The sequence below is a fragment of the Polyodon spathula genome, chromosome 1 (assembly GCF_017654505.1).
Source record: "Polyodon spathula isolate WHYD16114869_AA chromosome 1, ASM1765450v1, whole genome shotgun sequence".
Classification (NCBI taxonomy): Eukaryota; Metazoa; Chordata; class Actinopteri; order Acipenseriformes; family Polyodontidae; genus Polyodon; species Polyodon spathula.
The window spans coordinates 56,242,757-56,260,068 of record NC_054534.1 but is presented as its reverse complement, the minus strand read 5'-3'; the positions used below and the strand labels follow the sequence as shown (position 1 = coordinate 56,260,068).

The following is a 17,312-nucleotide window of genomic DNA, read 5'->3' as shown; positions in this document are numbered from 1 at the left end:
CTTGCAGCCCCTGCTAGAACTAATGCACCGATGTGGTTTCAGGGCATGCAACACAGAGGCCTCCACTATTACTGGCTTCCTGCTCCAAAGTAAAAGCTGCATGCGCAAGCCTCTGTGAGCTAGCAGCACTAGGGTTTTGCTGCCACAGGTCCAGAGCCCATGGGAGGGTCTCCACATAAGTGTTTTGGAGCTGCGGGCAGTTCATAATTTTTCCCCGGAGATAGAAGAGAGACGTGTATTGACAACACCACGAGTCATTATTGTAACCTTGGCTCCCTGAAATAGAAATTTAACCATTAGCCGTCAAGGTCGCTTTATATAAAATATATTTTATTCAGGTTTTGGATCTTTAGGAGGTAAATACCCATTCAGTAATGGTTAAATTTCTATTATCTAATAATAACGTTTTTGGACACTTAACACACTTTTTCATTAACTTCTACTTTAAGTCCTGGCATAGTTAACTACGCACCTTAATTCGACTTCTGGTGTTTTAATGCTGTGGTTACTGTTTAAACCTTGCAGCATCAACACTATAGGAGGGCCCCTCCCTCACTGGATTGTGGACCCTATGCCATGGACCCTCAATCGATCTTTGGGCCACAATGCTTAAGGCAGTTTTTATCTTCCTTTTTATCACTTCTGCCGGTGCTGTAAGTCCTTCACTTGCGACGGCTTGGGTATTGCATCCCATTCGGTAATGGTTACATTTCGTAATTGAAATGGAACGTTAGGTTAATATCATAACCCTGGTTCCCTGAAATAGAAATGTAACCATTAACCTTCAAGGTCGCTGCTTTCACCCCAATGCAGTAGGCCTGAGTAGAAAATAGCGCTGATCAGTATGCGAAAGCCGTTGATGTCCCCTGGGAGCATAGTCAATGCCTGACAGACATGGCTTCTTAAAGGAACAGCTTATTTGGGCTCAGGTAATTTGGGCTGCACAGAGTACATCCAATTCGGTAATGGTTACATTCATTTTTCAGGGAACCAGGGTCGTGATAATAACCAAATATTCTGCATGTGTACCACTAGAAATTAGGCATTCTAAGCACCTGCATATTTCAGAATGTGTCTCCAAGGATGAAGCATAAATTAAAAGGCATTGATATATAGTAAATGGAATGACATCCATAAAGGGTTCAGATAGCAACCGTCAGTACTGTTAGTCATCCTTATTAGTCAGCCTTAAAAGGTTTAAATAATAATGACATAAATTATAAGCATTTTGGAAGCAAGACAGTATTTCTCTTCTTTATAGTACATGTGTTGATTTATAAGTAGTCTTCTAGTTATCTCTAATGGTATCTCAGAAACCATATTCTAAAATTGTATAAAAAATTGTTTGGCAGCAGTCATGTGAAAAATGTGCTGTTCCCTTTCAAGTATGAAATGCATCCATTACACAATGGGTCAGTGTGTTAAGCCCAATTCAACGGAACAATCTACCAAAGCTGCGTCTTACTCCCAGACGTCACAGGAGACAAAACTGCGTGCAGGATGGCGCTCAGCACCATTTTCTATTTCAGCCTTTTCAGCTTTACATAGAGAATGACCCAGCATAATTTATTTGTTTTTTCACTGCGAGTCGGTTTTTCGCGGCCTTCTGGCCAGCAGCAGCTGTGGGCTTGCCTGCTCCTGCATTCTGCAGATCGGTGACACATCATTAGTAATATTATTTATTCTCTCTTTTCTACCTTAACTCCGGCTGGAGTTTTATTAGTCTTGTTTTGGGTCTTCTCCGCATGCACCCTCTCTAAGCGTGGTTCAGTCGCAGGGTGAATCATCCCCTCTTGCAACCACAACTCCACCTGTCGGTGTCCCAACACTGTATGCAGACCCTCTCGTGGTGGAAACAGCCAGCTCACCTGTTTCTAGGTGTGGCATTGAGCAGTATCATCAGGTGAGAGGTGATCATCACTGACTACTCCGGCTCAAGCTGGTGTGCCTGTTGGAATGGATGAGGAGCACAAGGTGTGTGGCAGCCCCCTTGGAATGGGCTACACACAATTCTCCTGGAGCTGCAGGCAGTTTCTCTGGCCTTACAGAGTTTCTTCCAGAAGGTGCAGGGAAGACACGTGTTGATCAGAATGGACAACACAACCGTGGAGGCTTACATCAATCAACATGGTGGCCTGTGCTCGCCCTGTCTCCATCGGGTAGCCTATAAAATCTTATTGTGGACTCACAAGCACCTGTTATCCCTGAGAGCAATGCATCTGCCAGGAGCAGAAAACCTTCCGCAGACCTCCTGTCAAAGGGAGTCCTGTGCGGCTAAGAGTGGAGGCTCCACCCCAAGGTGATGAGCGTGATTTGGATATGTTTGGGAGAGCAGAATTCGACCTCTTTGCCTCCCTGGAATCCGCTCATTGTCCCCTCTGATTCTCCATTCTGGGGAAAGGGGGTCCGCTGGGAGTCGACGCCCTTGCGCACGAGTGGCCAAGGACGCTCCTTTATGCCTTTCCATCAGTAGCATTGCGTCCGATGTGCCTGGAAAAAAAACAGGCAGGAATTAGCCAGGGTGTTTTTAGTGCCCTGTACTGGCCCAAGAGAACATTGTTCTCCACGCTGGTGCAGCTTTTCCACCACCAGCCTTGGCAATTGTCCACAAGCTGTGATCTTCTCAGCCAGGTGCAGGGACGCTGGGGTACACCAACCCATCGAGCCTACAGATCTGGGTCCAGTTCTGCCAGTTAGGCTTGTTGGAGTGTCATATCGACTCTCCAGAATACGAGAGTATGGATACGAGTGGGGTGTGTTCCAAACTTGGTGTTTGGCACATCAGGTTGACTGACTTGCCCCATTCTAGTCATTCTGCAGTTTTTGCAGGACCTCTTTGATGAGGGTAAGTCCCCCTCGACTCAAAGTTTACTTGGCAGCCATCTCGGCTTGCCATGTTAAAATTGACTCAGGGTTCCCAGGAGCTCATTTTCTGACTGGCTAGTTCCTGAAAGGGGGCTGAGGCTTCGGCCTCCTTTTGAAGGACAAAGTTCCTCAGTGGTGGTTAAGTGTGGTGCTGCTTGCACTCACAAAACCACCCTTTGAACCTCTGCATTCTACAGACCTTAAATACCTGCCTCTGAGCACAGCATTTTTACTTGCCATCACCTCCGCTAGACGCATGAGTGAGATGCAGGCATTTTCAGTGGCAAAAGCTTGTTTGTTTTTTACAGAGTCTAGGACTATACAAATCTGGCCTTTGTGCCCAAATGCCTGTCAACCTTCCATGTCAGTCATTCTGTGGAATTGGAGGCTTTTCATCCTCTTTTCACTATTCCAGTCAGAGAGAAGCGTCGGCTCCAGTATACTTTTTCCAGTTAGGACACTAGCACACGTTGACAGCAGTCTGAGCAACTGTTTGTATGTTTTGGAGCTAAAAACTAAGTTCAAGCTCTATCACGACAGAGGCTGTCCAATTGGATCTTGGAGCTAGTCAAGATTGCTTAAGAGCAAGCCAGCTTGCCCCCTCCAGAGAAGGTCACAGGTCATTCCACCAGAGGTCTTGCTACCTCTTGGTCGTTGTTTCAGGGTGCATCGGTCTCTAACATTTGTGATGCAACGGTGTGGTTTTACTGGCTTAATGTCCTGGATTCTCAGAACCCTGCCTTTAGAACCAGAGTGCTGACAGCGGCGTCTCAGCGGGATTCAGAAGCACATTCATGGGGTAATTGTGCATTCTGTGGCCGTTGCCATGCTTTATAATTATGGTAAGCCATCAGTCTCTCTAAATTGGCTGTTCTGCAAGTCATGCCTTGTGACGGCTTGGGTATACTTACCCGTTGTGTAATGGAATGCATTTCATACTTGAAAGGGAACGTTAGGTTATTATCATAAATCTGGTTCCCTGAAATAGAGATGTATCCATTACAATTTTTTGATCACTGCGTACATTCTATGCAATAGGCTGAAAAAAATGTGTTGCACTGAGCGCCGTCCTGCACTCAGTTTTGTTTCCTATGGGGGAGGAGACGTCACGGGTGTGAGACACGGATTTATTATAGTGTACGGTTGAATCGGGCGTAATAGGTTAACCCATTGTGTAATGGATACATTTCTATTTCAGGGAAAATGTTGCCACACTTTTAGTCCCCCAGAAATTTTGAACTGTGATGTTAAAAAAATAACATCACAATTCATTAGACAAAACTTTCATCCAGAAGTATTTGTCAATGTATTCTTTGGCTGGTTTCATGAACCCAGTTTACTTATTACCATTACTACTGTATAGTAATATTAGGCCATCCAAAGTGAGTGCTAATGTGTGTAACCAGCAGTTAGTGTAACCTAATGTGGCTGCCGCCTTATGGTCATGTGACTTTTTAGGGAAGAATAAGTGTTGATACTGTGTAATTTGAATTCCCTTTACCTTTAATCACTGTTTGTATATGTTTGAATATCATTCAAACCAAAAACAAAATCATTAAAAAGAAAACGATACTTGTATTCCATGTGATAGAAGATAAAAAAAAAAAAAAAAGTTTTGCTCTTGTAAATTAGGAGGAGTTCTTGAACATGTCAGAAGGAACTCTTCTGTCAATAAGGGAGTGTGTAATAAATTGTGGGTGTTTGTCTGCAGGATGCGAGTGCAGCTTCTGTTGAGGAGCAGGCTAGCATTGTGAGTGAAGACACAGAGTTGTATAGTGCACCACCAATGCCCCAGGTGCCTCAGGAATGCCAGGATCCCCCAGATACTCAGGAATCCCAGGACAGCTCTGAGCCTCCCGCCCCTGATAGCCCCCCAGGGTCCATCTGCGAGGACGACGTCACACTAGCACTGAAGGAGCTTGATGAGAGGTGTGAGGAGGAGGAGGCTGAGTTCTCAGGATTTTCCAGGTAAATTTCAACCAGTCCCCAAACCATCACTAGGACCTCCATATTCAAAATTGCCAAGCACTTATGAATAAATGTGCAGATTAATAACAAAAACAAAAAGTATGCAGTCCCGATCTCAATCATCAGATTATTTCTAAATCAATCTCATTCTCCCAGTACACCACTAGTATTCAAGCAGTTATCTGAATACGTGGTTTTCTAATCTTTTTGGTATTCATGAATAGGTATTCGTAGAACTCAGAACATTGTCAGGGAGGGAGCAGTACAAGCAAATGTACAGGAGTCATGGATCGCATAGTGGGCTTACTGAATTATAATTGCAGTCCTGAGTAAAACATTGATTAATACATCTGCTAAGTAACTGTCGTAGGCATTGATATATGGCAAAGGACACATCCCAGAGAAGCAAGCATGCTAAATTGATTGTTGGTGTGACTGGCCATGTGTTAATTCTTCTGTCCTCCTAAAATTGAAATGACTTAAGGTCATTTAAAGAAAAAAAAAAGTCTACTGCAGCAAAATATCTTGGGCCTTTCCCAAGGCAAACCACTTTAGATTATGAATGCAGATGCTGGTCGCTTTCATCTTTTAGATTATTAGCAGACAGGGAAGCTGGACATCCTCTAATTTCACTGCAGCAGTCAGAGCAGGGAGATGGTATCTTCTACATTGCTAAGCACAGCCAGTTTAAAATATATCTACTCTGCGTGCTTTGTAAGGATTTTTGGTAATTTTGGCCTGTGAGTACCTCACTGTTCTTAAATGACAGAGAAAATGCAATCTTAGCTGTTGTAGTTCTATCACAGGCAATGTTTACTGTTCCTCCTAGTTCAACCGAATTGTATTGATGTTTTAGAGAAAACAGAATAGCTGGAATGTTTTTTTTATTTACTTTATTGTGTAATAGTTAGCCAATAGCATTAATTGTTAACTGAAATAAGCATTAGATTCTAGAGACAGTAAATTCTTGGTTGGAGAGCAGGAGTTTTAATGTAGGGTTTTGTTTTGTTTTTTCAGCCAAGACGAAGGGGACCAAGAGGGATTTCCAGAGGTCCAGAGCTCTCCACCGCCATCGCCCTTTTTGTCGGCCATCTTGGCAGCTTTCCAACCAGTGTCATACGATGATGAAGAGGATGCCTGGCGTTGCCATGTCAACCAGATGCTGTCAGACACTGATGGGTCCTGTGTCGTTAATACATTTCATGTGTTCTCTAGATTATTTCAGGTCAGTGGGCACTTACAATGTACAAGCAAGAAAGCAGTCTTTATCTCTCTCTCTCTCTGCCTGCCACAGTGCAGTATTTTTTGTTTATCTTAGCTGTTGTATTATCGCTGATATTTCTCCCCACACCTTATGGCTCACTGTACATTAAACAATGCATTTTACTGGCTCTGGTATACAGATGATTAGCCAGATGCTCCAAGTTAGTTGTAGATGCATGAAGCAAGAAAACTGTATATGTATGTTTTATCCCCCACAGGCATACATACAGACATACGCTGTACATAACACTAATATACACTGTCTGGAAAGAAAACACTTGAATAAATAATAAGTAGGTGGGCTTAGCAAAATAAGCATGCACCAGTAAAAGCTAAAGTGAAACTTGTGGCAATATAGTATATATGACAAAAGAAAATGTTTAATTTTTGAATGGACACGTTAAGAATTAGGTGTCAATATTTAGTGTTATAGTAGTTGCTTTACTAAATGAAGATCAAAGCTGGGCCTCAGATAATCCTGGTGTCATTGGAAATTGGTATACCATGACAAAAAGTAGGTATCACCTTTATGTGCAAATTTCTGAAATTAAAGGGAGGGTTCACACCAGTTTGCATTTTCTATCTATGAACTTTAATCATTTAACACCCTGTATATTTAAATTTGTTACCATCAAATTGTAAAGTATAGCAAACTGTTTCAAACTAATTTAAACTTTTTTAAAATCTACATTTTAAACTACCGTATTACACTTTGTGTGGTTGCCTATGGCAAGCCGAGTGATTATGGACTGTGAAGGAAAACAACGTTAACACAAAAAAAAAAAAAAAAAAAAAACTCACACACAAAACTGTTGTATTAAGATATATACATATAAAGAACAACCGAAGTGAGGACCTGTCAGTGGATCAGGATCTCAGGGTTGCCTTGTCTTCAGCCCCTCCCAGATCAAGCGACTCTGCTCACTCAGGCAGGCCCAGGTTTCATATTAATGGTAATTTGTTGCACATTATTACTCTCTTGCATTTTGCTCTGCCGTCTCTTTTTTTACTAGCGAAACTTCAAAATTAATCTTACTGTTCTCATCAGTTCTAACTTGTTTTTTTTATGAATTTTGGCAGTTTTTATATTGCTGCCTTCTTTTTACTTAATAGCAAATAGTTTAAACTTTAAATGGTAACTTCTTTTGTTCAATAATACCAACTTTTACACTGAGAAATACAAGACTATTATATATTTCGCTTTTTTGCAGTCTGCAATTTATAATTCAAAACCTGAAACGCTGGATTTCGAAACATTTAAAATCTTACATGCGGGATAATTGAAAATTGTATTCCATAGGTGTCTATGCAAAATATTACCTATTGCTCCTGCTAGTAGCCTGTGGCATTGAATGGCTGTCACTGTAAACGGCTTAAACTGATGAATTCTTTTCAGCGCAGCTTGAATTGTTTTTAGGAGGTTTAAACGTAGAGGCTTTTGTTAGAGGGTGAGTTTAGTTGGAGAAAATAGGGTGGTGTGCCTCAAAAAAAATTATATATCAAGGTGTGCTGCAGCAGAGAAAAGGTCGGGAACCACTGCTATAGACCTGTATTTTTTGTTATCCGTTATTATCATTTAATCATAGCGGTTAACTTCACCTTACCACCCTGTTTATAAAGGGAACTGTAGATTATTATTTTTCAAATGAATACTCGCTTTTGTCTATCGGGACGCCTCGGGAGAAGGAAAAATATCCTGAATAAGTGGCTGTACAGTCGGCGCAGCTTTATTGGGACGCCTTGGGAGAAAGAAAAATATCCTGGATAAGCAGCTGTCCCAATTAAACAAGAGGCAGTTGAAACGTCCTTGGTCACACTTTTTTAAATAATTTATAATGTGTCGTTTTTTTTTAAATGTATTCCTAAACAAAATGAATCACTGTTTCTTATTTCTACATTAAATTAAAACGAATGAATCTTATCACATCTTATCAAGGCGAGGCACCTGCAATGTTAATGCCAAGTGTCTTTGCAACAGCAGCCTGAGAAACCACAGGAGACTCCTCATCCTTCAAGAGTTCAATGTGGTTTACTCAATTTACACAAGTCACAGCGTAACTACATGCTCACATACTCACTGCACTATGCTACGCAAACCTGCCATGCTCTGAAAAGCGATCTCTGTTTATCATTTGAAAGTACTGTAACCCAATTAAACAAAGTGGTGTCCCAATTAAATGACATAAATAGGATAGTAAACTTAATGCTGCATATTGAAGCATTGAGGTGTAATACAGCATATTAAAAACATGGTAAATGCAAAGGATAAGTATTGGAAAACTAAAATTTAACTCAAAAAGTATTGTCAACGTTTGTCAAGGAGTGATTTCAACCACACACAAATTTTATATATAAAATGTTTTTTGCTAAAAACATGTTTTATTAACTATTTAAATACAGACGTTTCTTAAAGAATTTAAATAACAAGATATTTGAACGGTGTGATTATTTTCTGTCTTCAGGAAATCACATTAAACATTAATTTTCTTTACACTTTACACTTAGATAAGTAAGATGACAAATGTCACATGTTTCAGATACAAAAACTTTGTTTTTGTATCTGAAAAATAACTAATAGGGTATTGGTCCTGTAATCTTGATTGAATTTCCAAGGAACCCTCCCTTTTAAATTCAGAAATTCACACATGCTCAGTATAGGCAATTGGGTTACAGTACTTTCTTGGATGAGACCTTGAGAACATTAAACAAACTGAAAATATACAGGGAACACTGTGAACTATAGTAGGCATTTGCTTTATTAAACAGCAACTGCTTAACATGAATAATTTAAAATTGGTTTAGTGAGGTCACCATTAGTCCAGTATTTAATTTCCCTCCAATATTTGAGCTATGTTTGTTCTTTTTTGTTTTACCCATAGTGGAATGAAATACTGCCATTTAAAAGCTGCAGTTTAATAGAACTGGATATGAATCTTCTTTGTGGGTTTGTTTTTCAACCACAGAACATTCAGAGACAATTTGGAGTCATAACAAATGATTCGGCCAGCTTTCTGGGAGAGAGTTTGCATCGAATTGGGTCCAAGTTCCGAAGTTCATTGGAAGTGATGATGACCTCCTCAGAGTGTCCCACTGTCTTTGTGGATGCTGAAACTGTAAGTGAAAAATACTCCTTCTGTAAGAGTACAAACCAGTGGTTTTGTGTTTTTTTTTTTTTGTTTTTTTTTGGGAGGCTTACATAACAGCTGTCCACATAACTTGAAAGCCTTTCCTGAGGAGATATTTTGAGCTATTGCTTTTAACTTGTTTGAAAGGATATATTTTAAGAAGTTTAAATAAACCTGTGTATCTTTTATTAAGTAGGATTCTAACCCATTGCAATGGATTTAAATAAATACAGTTGTTTCCTTCTGTTTACCTAAAAATGATCTGTTAGGTTTTTCTAAATGGTGGTTCTAATTCCCATTGTTAAAATAAGTAAAATATTACACTAGGGAGTATTTAAGACCGTTATTATAGAGACTTTAATTTACTCTTTAATGATTGATTTATTCATAACCATGATAACAAAACAGCCCTGTTTCAATGATCAAAACAGAGGCGTTAAATCTGCCAATGTTAAGATCAATAAAGTGTGTTCTGAGCCCTCTTGCCATACCTCGATAAGACACAAAGTGTTTGCGATATGTAACAGGGTCAACTTGTACGCATACATGTTGACCTTACCCTCAATGTTAAATGTGTCGATGGATTTACTAAACAGTGATTTTATATATATATATATATATATATATATATATATATATATATATATATATATATATATATATATATATATATATAAAAAAATGAAAAAACAATAGGCCATAATAAGGCTGTATTACTCTGACTAGATGAAGTAGTATTGTTTATGCTATTTTCTGTTAACAAATGCTATGGATACAAGGAAATATATTAGAAAACAAATTTGCCAAGACCAATAATTTCCTCATCTCTGTTCAGTTTGCAGAGAATGTTTACTTGTATAGCTCTACTTAAGGTACACTAGATTGACAGTAGTGCCTTTAAATCTTAGCTGTCTGTATGTTTTAAAAGACAAAAAACAATTACTAAAAAAAAAACAGTTGGTAATACAAAATTAAGTGGACTGCCGCTTACTTGATTGCAGTAGAAAAGCTGCCATTAACTAAATTTGAAAATGAAAAAGAATGATTTGGAAATATCTCAAATATATGACAGTGTGCTTGCTGTGGTGTATTTAATATCATAAATAACAGAATTAACTCACTGGAACTCACTTGCTTTTACTGAAAAAATAAACTGTAACATGGAAACATAAGAGCTGTCTGTGTTACATGATCTCAGATCAGGACTTCACTAACACTGAGCATGCAAGCTGTAGCGTGCTATTTTCCATATTACAACTATACACAATTAAAGGTGCAGTCACCAATTCCATACACAACACTTGAAAAATATCTGAAGTATAAACATGCTGAGTTCATTGTAGTCATCAGCTGCCTAGAATAACCTTTCAGCAGAATGAGGCATCAAACAAGTGAGTACAGACATCGAGTTAATGTTTTATAATCACTTTAGGGTCCTAATGAGGCTCCCAACAATTGGATTTGGCGACCAGTGTTGTTTTGGCCTATGAGCCATTGTCTTCTATTGCAAAAAGTTTGTCTGGAACCCAAATGCATGTATAGGTTTATAGATTTTTTTTAATTGTTGTTTTTTTTTTTTTTTATGTTCCAGTTGGTCTCGTGTGGGTTGCTGGAGACACTGAAATTCAGTGTTTTAGAACTACAAGAACACCTTGATACTTACAATGTCAAAAGGGAAGCGGCTGAACAGGTAGGTGTCAAAATGGGGGGAAAAGTCTGAAGCATGCTCTTCATGAAGAAATCCATAAACTAATATTCTTTTGAAGAACCCTTTCACTGGTTACAGGAAACATTTTTTCCAAAGAGTTTAAATGTCTGAATAATCCCTTTTCTCTGTGGGATTGAATAACTTTAATGTATCTTAAGTTTTTGAAAATCACTTACCTCTTATTCACTTTTTTGTCTTGGGCAATAGTTTACAGGTTCTTTTTACCCTTCTGTCTATTTTACTACTTTTCAGATGCTTTAGCCCTTTGCGGTCCATTTATTCAGCGCCTGTCAGGCAAGTCAGGTCCAATTTATTTTCACACGCCCTGTTTATTTTTAGATGCGTTGTTTAAAAGTATTTTTTTTCACACTAAAACAAGCTTAAAAGTCACTGCATATTGGACACTCAGTACTGCATCTCCAGCCAAGCCCCACCCCTTGTTCATTGTATTTATCACATACCTCTTCATAATCGTCCATACTGATAAATCATCTCCTGATCACTAGTTTTATCACCAAACTCCTCAATAATGCTATCCATGTCATTATTTTATTACTATAACATCTCAGAAAGCTCTGCAAATGTCTGGGATATTCTTTGAGCGCTGGATGCGGAAGCAGCTATCTTCTTTGTTTGTTTCAGTGTTATCTCTGTGGTGCAGGGGCTATGTGTATTGCTCAGATCCTCCCCCTTTTTTTTAGGCTCCTATCGGTCTCACTCAGCCATTGAAAGGCTTTCTGTGCTTTTTCCGGAAAAAAAAACAGAGACCTGTGCTTGACGACTTTTTGATGATGTCAGACAGGGTCCGACATCGGACCAGAAATGGAAAATTGTAATGTTGGACCTGGTCCGACATAGGACCGCAAAGGTTTAGACCAGGGTTCCTCAATTGGAGAACCTTCCTTTTGGCCTGTCGGGCGTCCGCTGTCCTTCATTACAAAAGCTGAAACAAGCGTTTTTTGTTTTTTTTTGGCAAACTAATCGGGTCAGATGATTGGCCAAACTTTGATTCTGATGAGATTTCATTTTGGTATGCGTCACAAATCGCCCATTTGCTTAGTGTTAGTGAGATATGAAAACAGCAGTATGGAGTAATATTTTCTTTAGTGCGAAAAAACTAGCTGAATATTCTTACAATTGCTGCACGTTAATTTGAAGACAAAAACCCACGTCTGTGCCTAAAATGGAAAGTGATGTGTGGGATTAACATAAAAAACAAGATCAACAGTGATGCTTTCGATTTGACAAGCGAGTCTGAATCTGGGTATACAGGTGCAGGTAATAGATGCAGGTAATGCACATCACTCAAATGCTTCACACTTTCCAGACACGGGCCAAACTAGCAAGGGAAATGTTACGTATAGTGATCAACGTTTTGTTTTGTTGTGATCCTATTTTCTGTTATGAGGAGAGTAATAAACAATTTTATTTTTTTCTTTGTAAACTTGCCCTTTTCCACATTTATTTCTTAGTTTATTTAAGTTAAATTTGACAGTTTTCACTTGCGTGCACAGCTTAAAAAAAAAAAAAGCTCAAGTACACCTCAGTAACACTATTACTTTATGAAAATGTGTCATTTGCCACTTTATTGCAGAGAAACTACAATAGCAGGGATAAAAAAAAAAAGCGATATCTACTTTTGTACTGTTTCTGCCTGAAATACACACATGAAAAAGTGTATAATATTAAGTTTTAACATCCTTAACAATAAAGTTAAGCCTTTACAACCTATTCTGGAATATTACAGTTTTACATATAGTTTTAGGATAAATCATATTGGAAATAATTAGTTTTGCTAGATTTAGCTGGGAATTGTGCAGCATGTGATTGGAACAGGAAAGTGGAATAGTTTTTGTATTAATTTAAATACGTTAGCAATGTACTTTAGATTAGGTATTGTATTAACTTATATGATTGATTAACCGTCACAAAGACGGCTGCAGTGGGTGACGTCAGACCAGAACAGGAACCAGCACAAAATAAACAGAGAGGTGGAGTTTTGGTGAAGCTGAGCGCAAATGATTGGATAGAAAATAAAAGGTTGTAATACAAACAAAACACAGGACACGGCACTTCAGCCAAAATAGAGACAAACAAAACGGACTACACAGACAAACACAGTGAGCTGATATTATTTTAACTTCAACTATTCTTATTACCTCCGTCTCCAAATCCGTTCTCCACTTGCCGAACACACAACCCAGAGTGAGTGAAAACATGCTGCTTTTATGCAGCTGTACCGAGACTTGACTGCTAATCAATCATTCAGTTGGAGTCTCAGTACAACTGCACGTGAATTAGTAAAGTGCAATTCCCTCTGCTTGCATGTTGTTACATTTTACCTGCATGTGAAGTGCTGTGCAATTCTCGTGCCTAAATACATTTTAAACCACTCGTGTTACACAGACCCATTTATATCCCGTGTATCAATGACTATACACCAACATTAACACACTACACGTAACATACAACACAAATAAATAGCCCAGGGTCAGGGCACTGTGCCACATTAACCTATTATGTTTGACCTGTTGTCAGAGCAATAACATTTTTTTTTTAAATCTTGCAATATCCCAGATTTTTGTCTCCAGTTTATTATAGAAAGTCTTGGGAAGTTGAGCGGGGCTGTTGTATGTTTTTAAATGAGAAATAGTTTGGCTTTATTGTAGAAATACATGAAAAACTGAAGGACATATTTCTATATTTTCTTTATTTTTCATATGATAAACTAAGTATTTTGGGGAAAAAATAGCAATGTGGCCACCAGTAAGTGTTCAGGCACTGGAAATTGACCGAAAGAAATCTGTCAAAGATCTTTTATTTGGCAACAGTAAGAAATGCACCCATTGCACGCCTCTCAAAGATGGCACATTGGATATGCACTTAAGTTTATTTTCCCTCTGTTTACTGTCATGCCAGTATTTAATTTAGAAACTTTTCATTTACATTTAAACACATTGGAGTTAGAACATGCATATTTAGAGTCAGTGCTACATTTTTAATCAGGCGCTTAATAAGATGCTTATACAACATAAATAAACCGATCACTAATTGATGTGCTTACATTAGTAAACTTGAATGCTTTCTGTTCAGTCATTTTCAGAACATTTTCTAGTTTTAATACAATTAAAGTGAATAACATGCTGTTTTCATAGCATTACAGTGTGATTTGTATAATTATTTGCAAGATATCGTTTTGAATATTGTCAGGAAAAGATCAGGAAAATATATTTGCTTTCTATTTTTATTATTAAATGGTGATCAGACATTGTGTCATTGTAAGTAGTTATTTCTGAGATGTATCAGTTGATTGGTGCAAGTGTAGTGGTGCAGTGTTCTGTTAGTGTATGTAAAGTGTGATTGGATAGTCAGATTTTCATGACCATTTAAACAACCCCCACCACCACCACCATTACGCACATCATGAGCACCCTGTGGCCCCCGAAGGTTTGGACATTGCCTTTTCTGGCCTGCTACAGAACGTAATTGAGTACCCCTGCTTTAGACATTGGTTCTAGGAATAGTCAGCCCTTTGAAATAAAGACATCTACTGTAAATTCACAAGGTAGCTAAAGAAATGGGCAGCTGTCATCCCTTTAGGGTGCACGTGCTTTGTCAACCAAATGAGCTGCAGCGAAAATGGAAGTTGTCAGATGAGGAGGCAAAACAAGATTTAAAAGGGACCTTGGGATTGATGTCACTAATTGAATCAGACACCACTATGTCAGGGGGATTGAACTCCTCCCCATGTGCGCAAGCAGGCTTGTTTAATTCACTAAGTACACTGCTTTTATTAAATTGACTGCACAGGAAATTGCATTCCACTCCTCTATTTCTGCTTCTACTGAAAATAAAGGTTAAGGAAAGGTCAGATTGAAGATCTTGTCTGGGTAATGCTGTAGAAAATAACTTGTAAAAATACCTTGTGGAGTTAAAACTAGGGTATTTCGTTACAAAATAATTTAATCCCAAAGTAATTTCACCGGGGTAGTTATTTTATATAAAGGTACATTAACTTGATCTTTTGTAGTGATGATAGTGTACGTTTTCAATAGAGATCACATGACACACTACCACAAGGACATAAAGCATGTAACCAAATCCTTCACCAAAAGTCACCTTTTAAATGGCTTAAATAAAAAGCCATTTTAGATTTTTTTGCAACAGCGGAAACAAAAAATTATTTCGTAGTGCATTGCCATTTTCTGTTAGTGTGGTCGAGTTTCACCTAGGTAAAATAAATCAAGCCCTTGTAAAATGTACATTAGGCCTAAATATAATAATTCTAATTAACTCCTAATTGTGTCTGGAAAGCCTAATATAATTGTAGTGCAGGGCCCTGGCAAGCATCCATACATTGTGGAATAATGAGCGGTGATCGTGTCAGCTCTGACACTACAGAAAATAGACACTACAAAACAGTAAAACACTACAGATACTACAAAACAGAAACCAGGCTCTTTTGATACTGCACCAAAATAATGGATATAAGTGCTAGCAATAATATGATAACTAACATTGCTAATCATCTTTTCACAAAAAAGCAAGATAGCTTTATTATTTTCACTGTTTGATGCATGTTTTTTTTTTTTTGCTTTTGTCTTTCTGCAGTGGTTAAGTAACTGTAAAATAACATTTGGTGAAAAAGGTGGAATCCACAGGCCCAACTCAGAAGCCCAGGTAAACCAAATCCCATATTGATACTTGTTTTAAATCAGTTAGAAATCTTAATGTTCTTGATATAGGAATAGCCATACAACAATGTATATATGTACTTTGTGGTACACTGATGGCCAGAGGACCTCTTAAGTTGTGAAGCTTTCCTGTTGTAAATCACTAAGTGTATAGGATTAAAAAATAAATAAAAAAAAAAGTCTGTACAGATCGGTTGGTGTATTTTAAACACGGAATTTCAGCTGTAAGAGCTTGCATGTAATCCCTTTCACTCTGTGATGTGTGTCAATTTAATCAGGTATAATTGACATTTCTTTCTGATTTGCTTTTCTATTGATATACTGTCCTGACTAAAATCAAAGCAAATTCTCCAATAATATTAACTGTAGATGGGCAAAATTAGTTTTAGTATTGGTTATATTAATAGAATGTTTTTGTAGCGACTGCCAAGCATCATTAGGATCAATCCTACAATTGTATTTGTGCTCTAGAATTGTTTACTCTGTATTGAGTATTTTGGCCTTTTAAGGATATTTCATATTAGGTGTTAAATATGGAACCACTGAAAAGTAGAATTGCATGCTGGCTAAAAGCCCACTTTACTAATATTACACAAAGGGACAGTATAATGCTTAGTCCTTTTGAATTGGAATGTACGTTTTCATGTTTTCTTGAAAAAGATAGCTCAGTTGTCACTAACACAACTTTTATCTTGCATGACTGTGTGTTAAAGTAGCATATTGTTATCTCCCAGTAACATAGTAAATAGGCATTCTTGTAACATCTGATGCAAGTTTACCTTTAATCAGGAAGGGACTGCTTTGTACTCACTGAATGAATTACTAAAAAATAAAAAAGTAAACTGCAGTCCTTCTCAACCAGCCATGATGAGGAGTAAGTGGCAGGCTCACAGAAAACCATGTTTGAACTGAACTTTAATTAGAATCTTTTTTTTTTTCTTTAAAATGGTCAGACATGTTTTATCCAGTGAAATTCACCAACAGCATGTGATTTGTTTTAAAGTAGTTTCTATCCTGAGAGTAGATGTAATTCTGTCCCTTTGATTTTTGAGGAACCTTAATATGCATGGTAAACAGTAGCCACATGTCCCTTTGATTAGAGAACAGCAGTATTTTCAATTCAGTTGAATTGATCTTCTGGCTTGTAGCTTAACAAAGAAAAGGGATTGTTTTTTTTTTCCTCTTGGCATTTACTTGGGACATCTTTGACCTGGTTTAAGAGTTTGATCACACTAATTATTGATCTTCTTCTTCCTTTGTGTTTCTGTGACCTGCTCATCATCTTCTTGCTTAGCAAATGGAAATTCTAGCAGTAAGTGGTTCTTGAATTTTAGACTCTTTAATCATGTCAGCCATCCAGTGAACCTGCATCCGTGTTCCGTTCATGTTTGTGATGCAGCTGTGCCTCCCACCACAGGCCACTGTTCAGCCATGTCATACCTAAACTGTGTATGCTCTGTATGATCCCCTAGTCCTATCTAAACCCCAGTATCGCCTTTTTTAAATGACCTCATAAAAGTTTTCTTCAAATGTACTGTGACGTCCCATTGTTAATTAATGGAGTTACACAACTGTTGGCTTGGTGACCTCCCTTTTAAAGGGTCTCCCCTGGTTGCATTGATCATGCACATACTTTTTATTAAATCTAATTCTTCAGTCCATCAAAATAAGCATGTGTAATGCATCAAA

General features: G+C 38.1%; 1 protein-coding gene across 20 annotated transcripts in view; it reads left to right on the top strand.

Moving 5' to 3' along the window:
* The window catches only part of LOC121319840 (protein furry homolog-like), a 183,340-nt gene that overhangs the window by 162,774 nt on the left and 3,254 nt on the right, over window positions 1-17,312 (top strand). For 17 of the 20 annotated variants that reach the window (XM_041257812.1, XM_041257831.1, XM_041257821.1 and 14 more), the window contains 6 exons: window positions 4,577-4,833; window positions 5,851-6,058; window positions 9,060-9,209; window positions 10,813-10,911; window positions 15,541-15,609; window positions 16,918-16,935. In XM_041257812.1, coding sequence (XP_041113746.1) covers window positions 4,577-4,833; window positions 5,851-6,058; window positions 9,060-9,209; window positions 10,813-10,911; window positions 15,541-15,609; window positions 16,918-16,935 — 801 coding nt within the window. The remainder of the gene's footprint in view (window positions 1-4,576; window positions 4,834-5,850; window positions 6,059-9,059; window positions 9,210-10,812; window positions 10,912-15,540; window positions 15,610-16,917; window positions 16,936-17,312) is intronic. The other 3 variants (XM_041257872.1, XM_041257731.1, XM_041257864.1) reach the window with 1 other exon arrangement.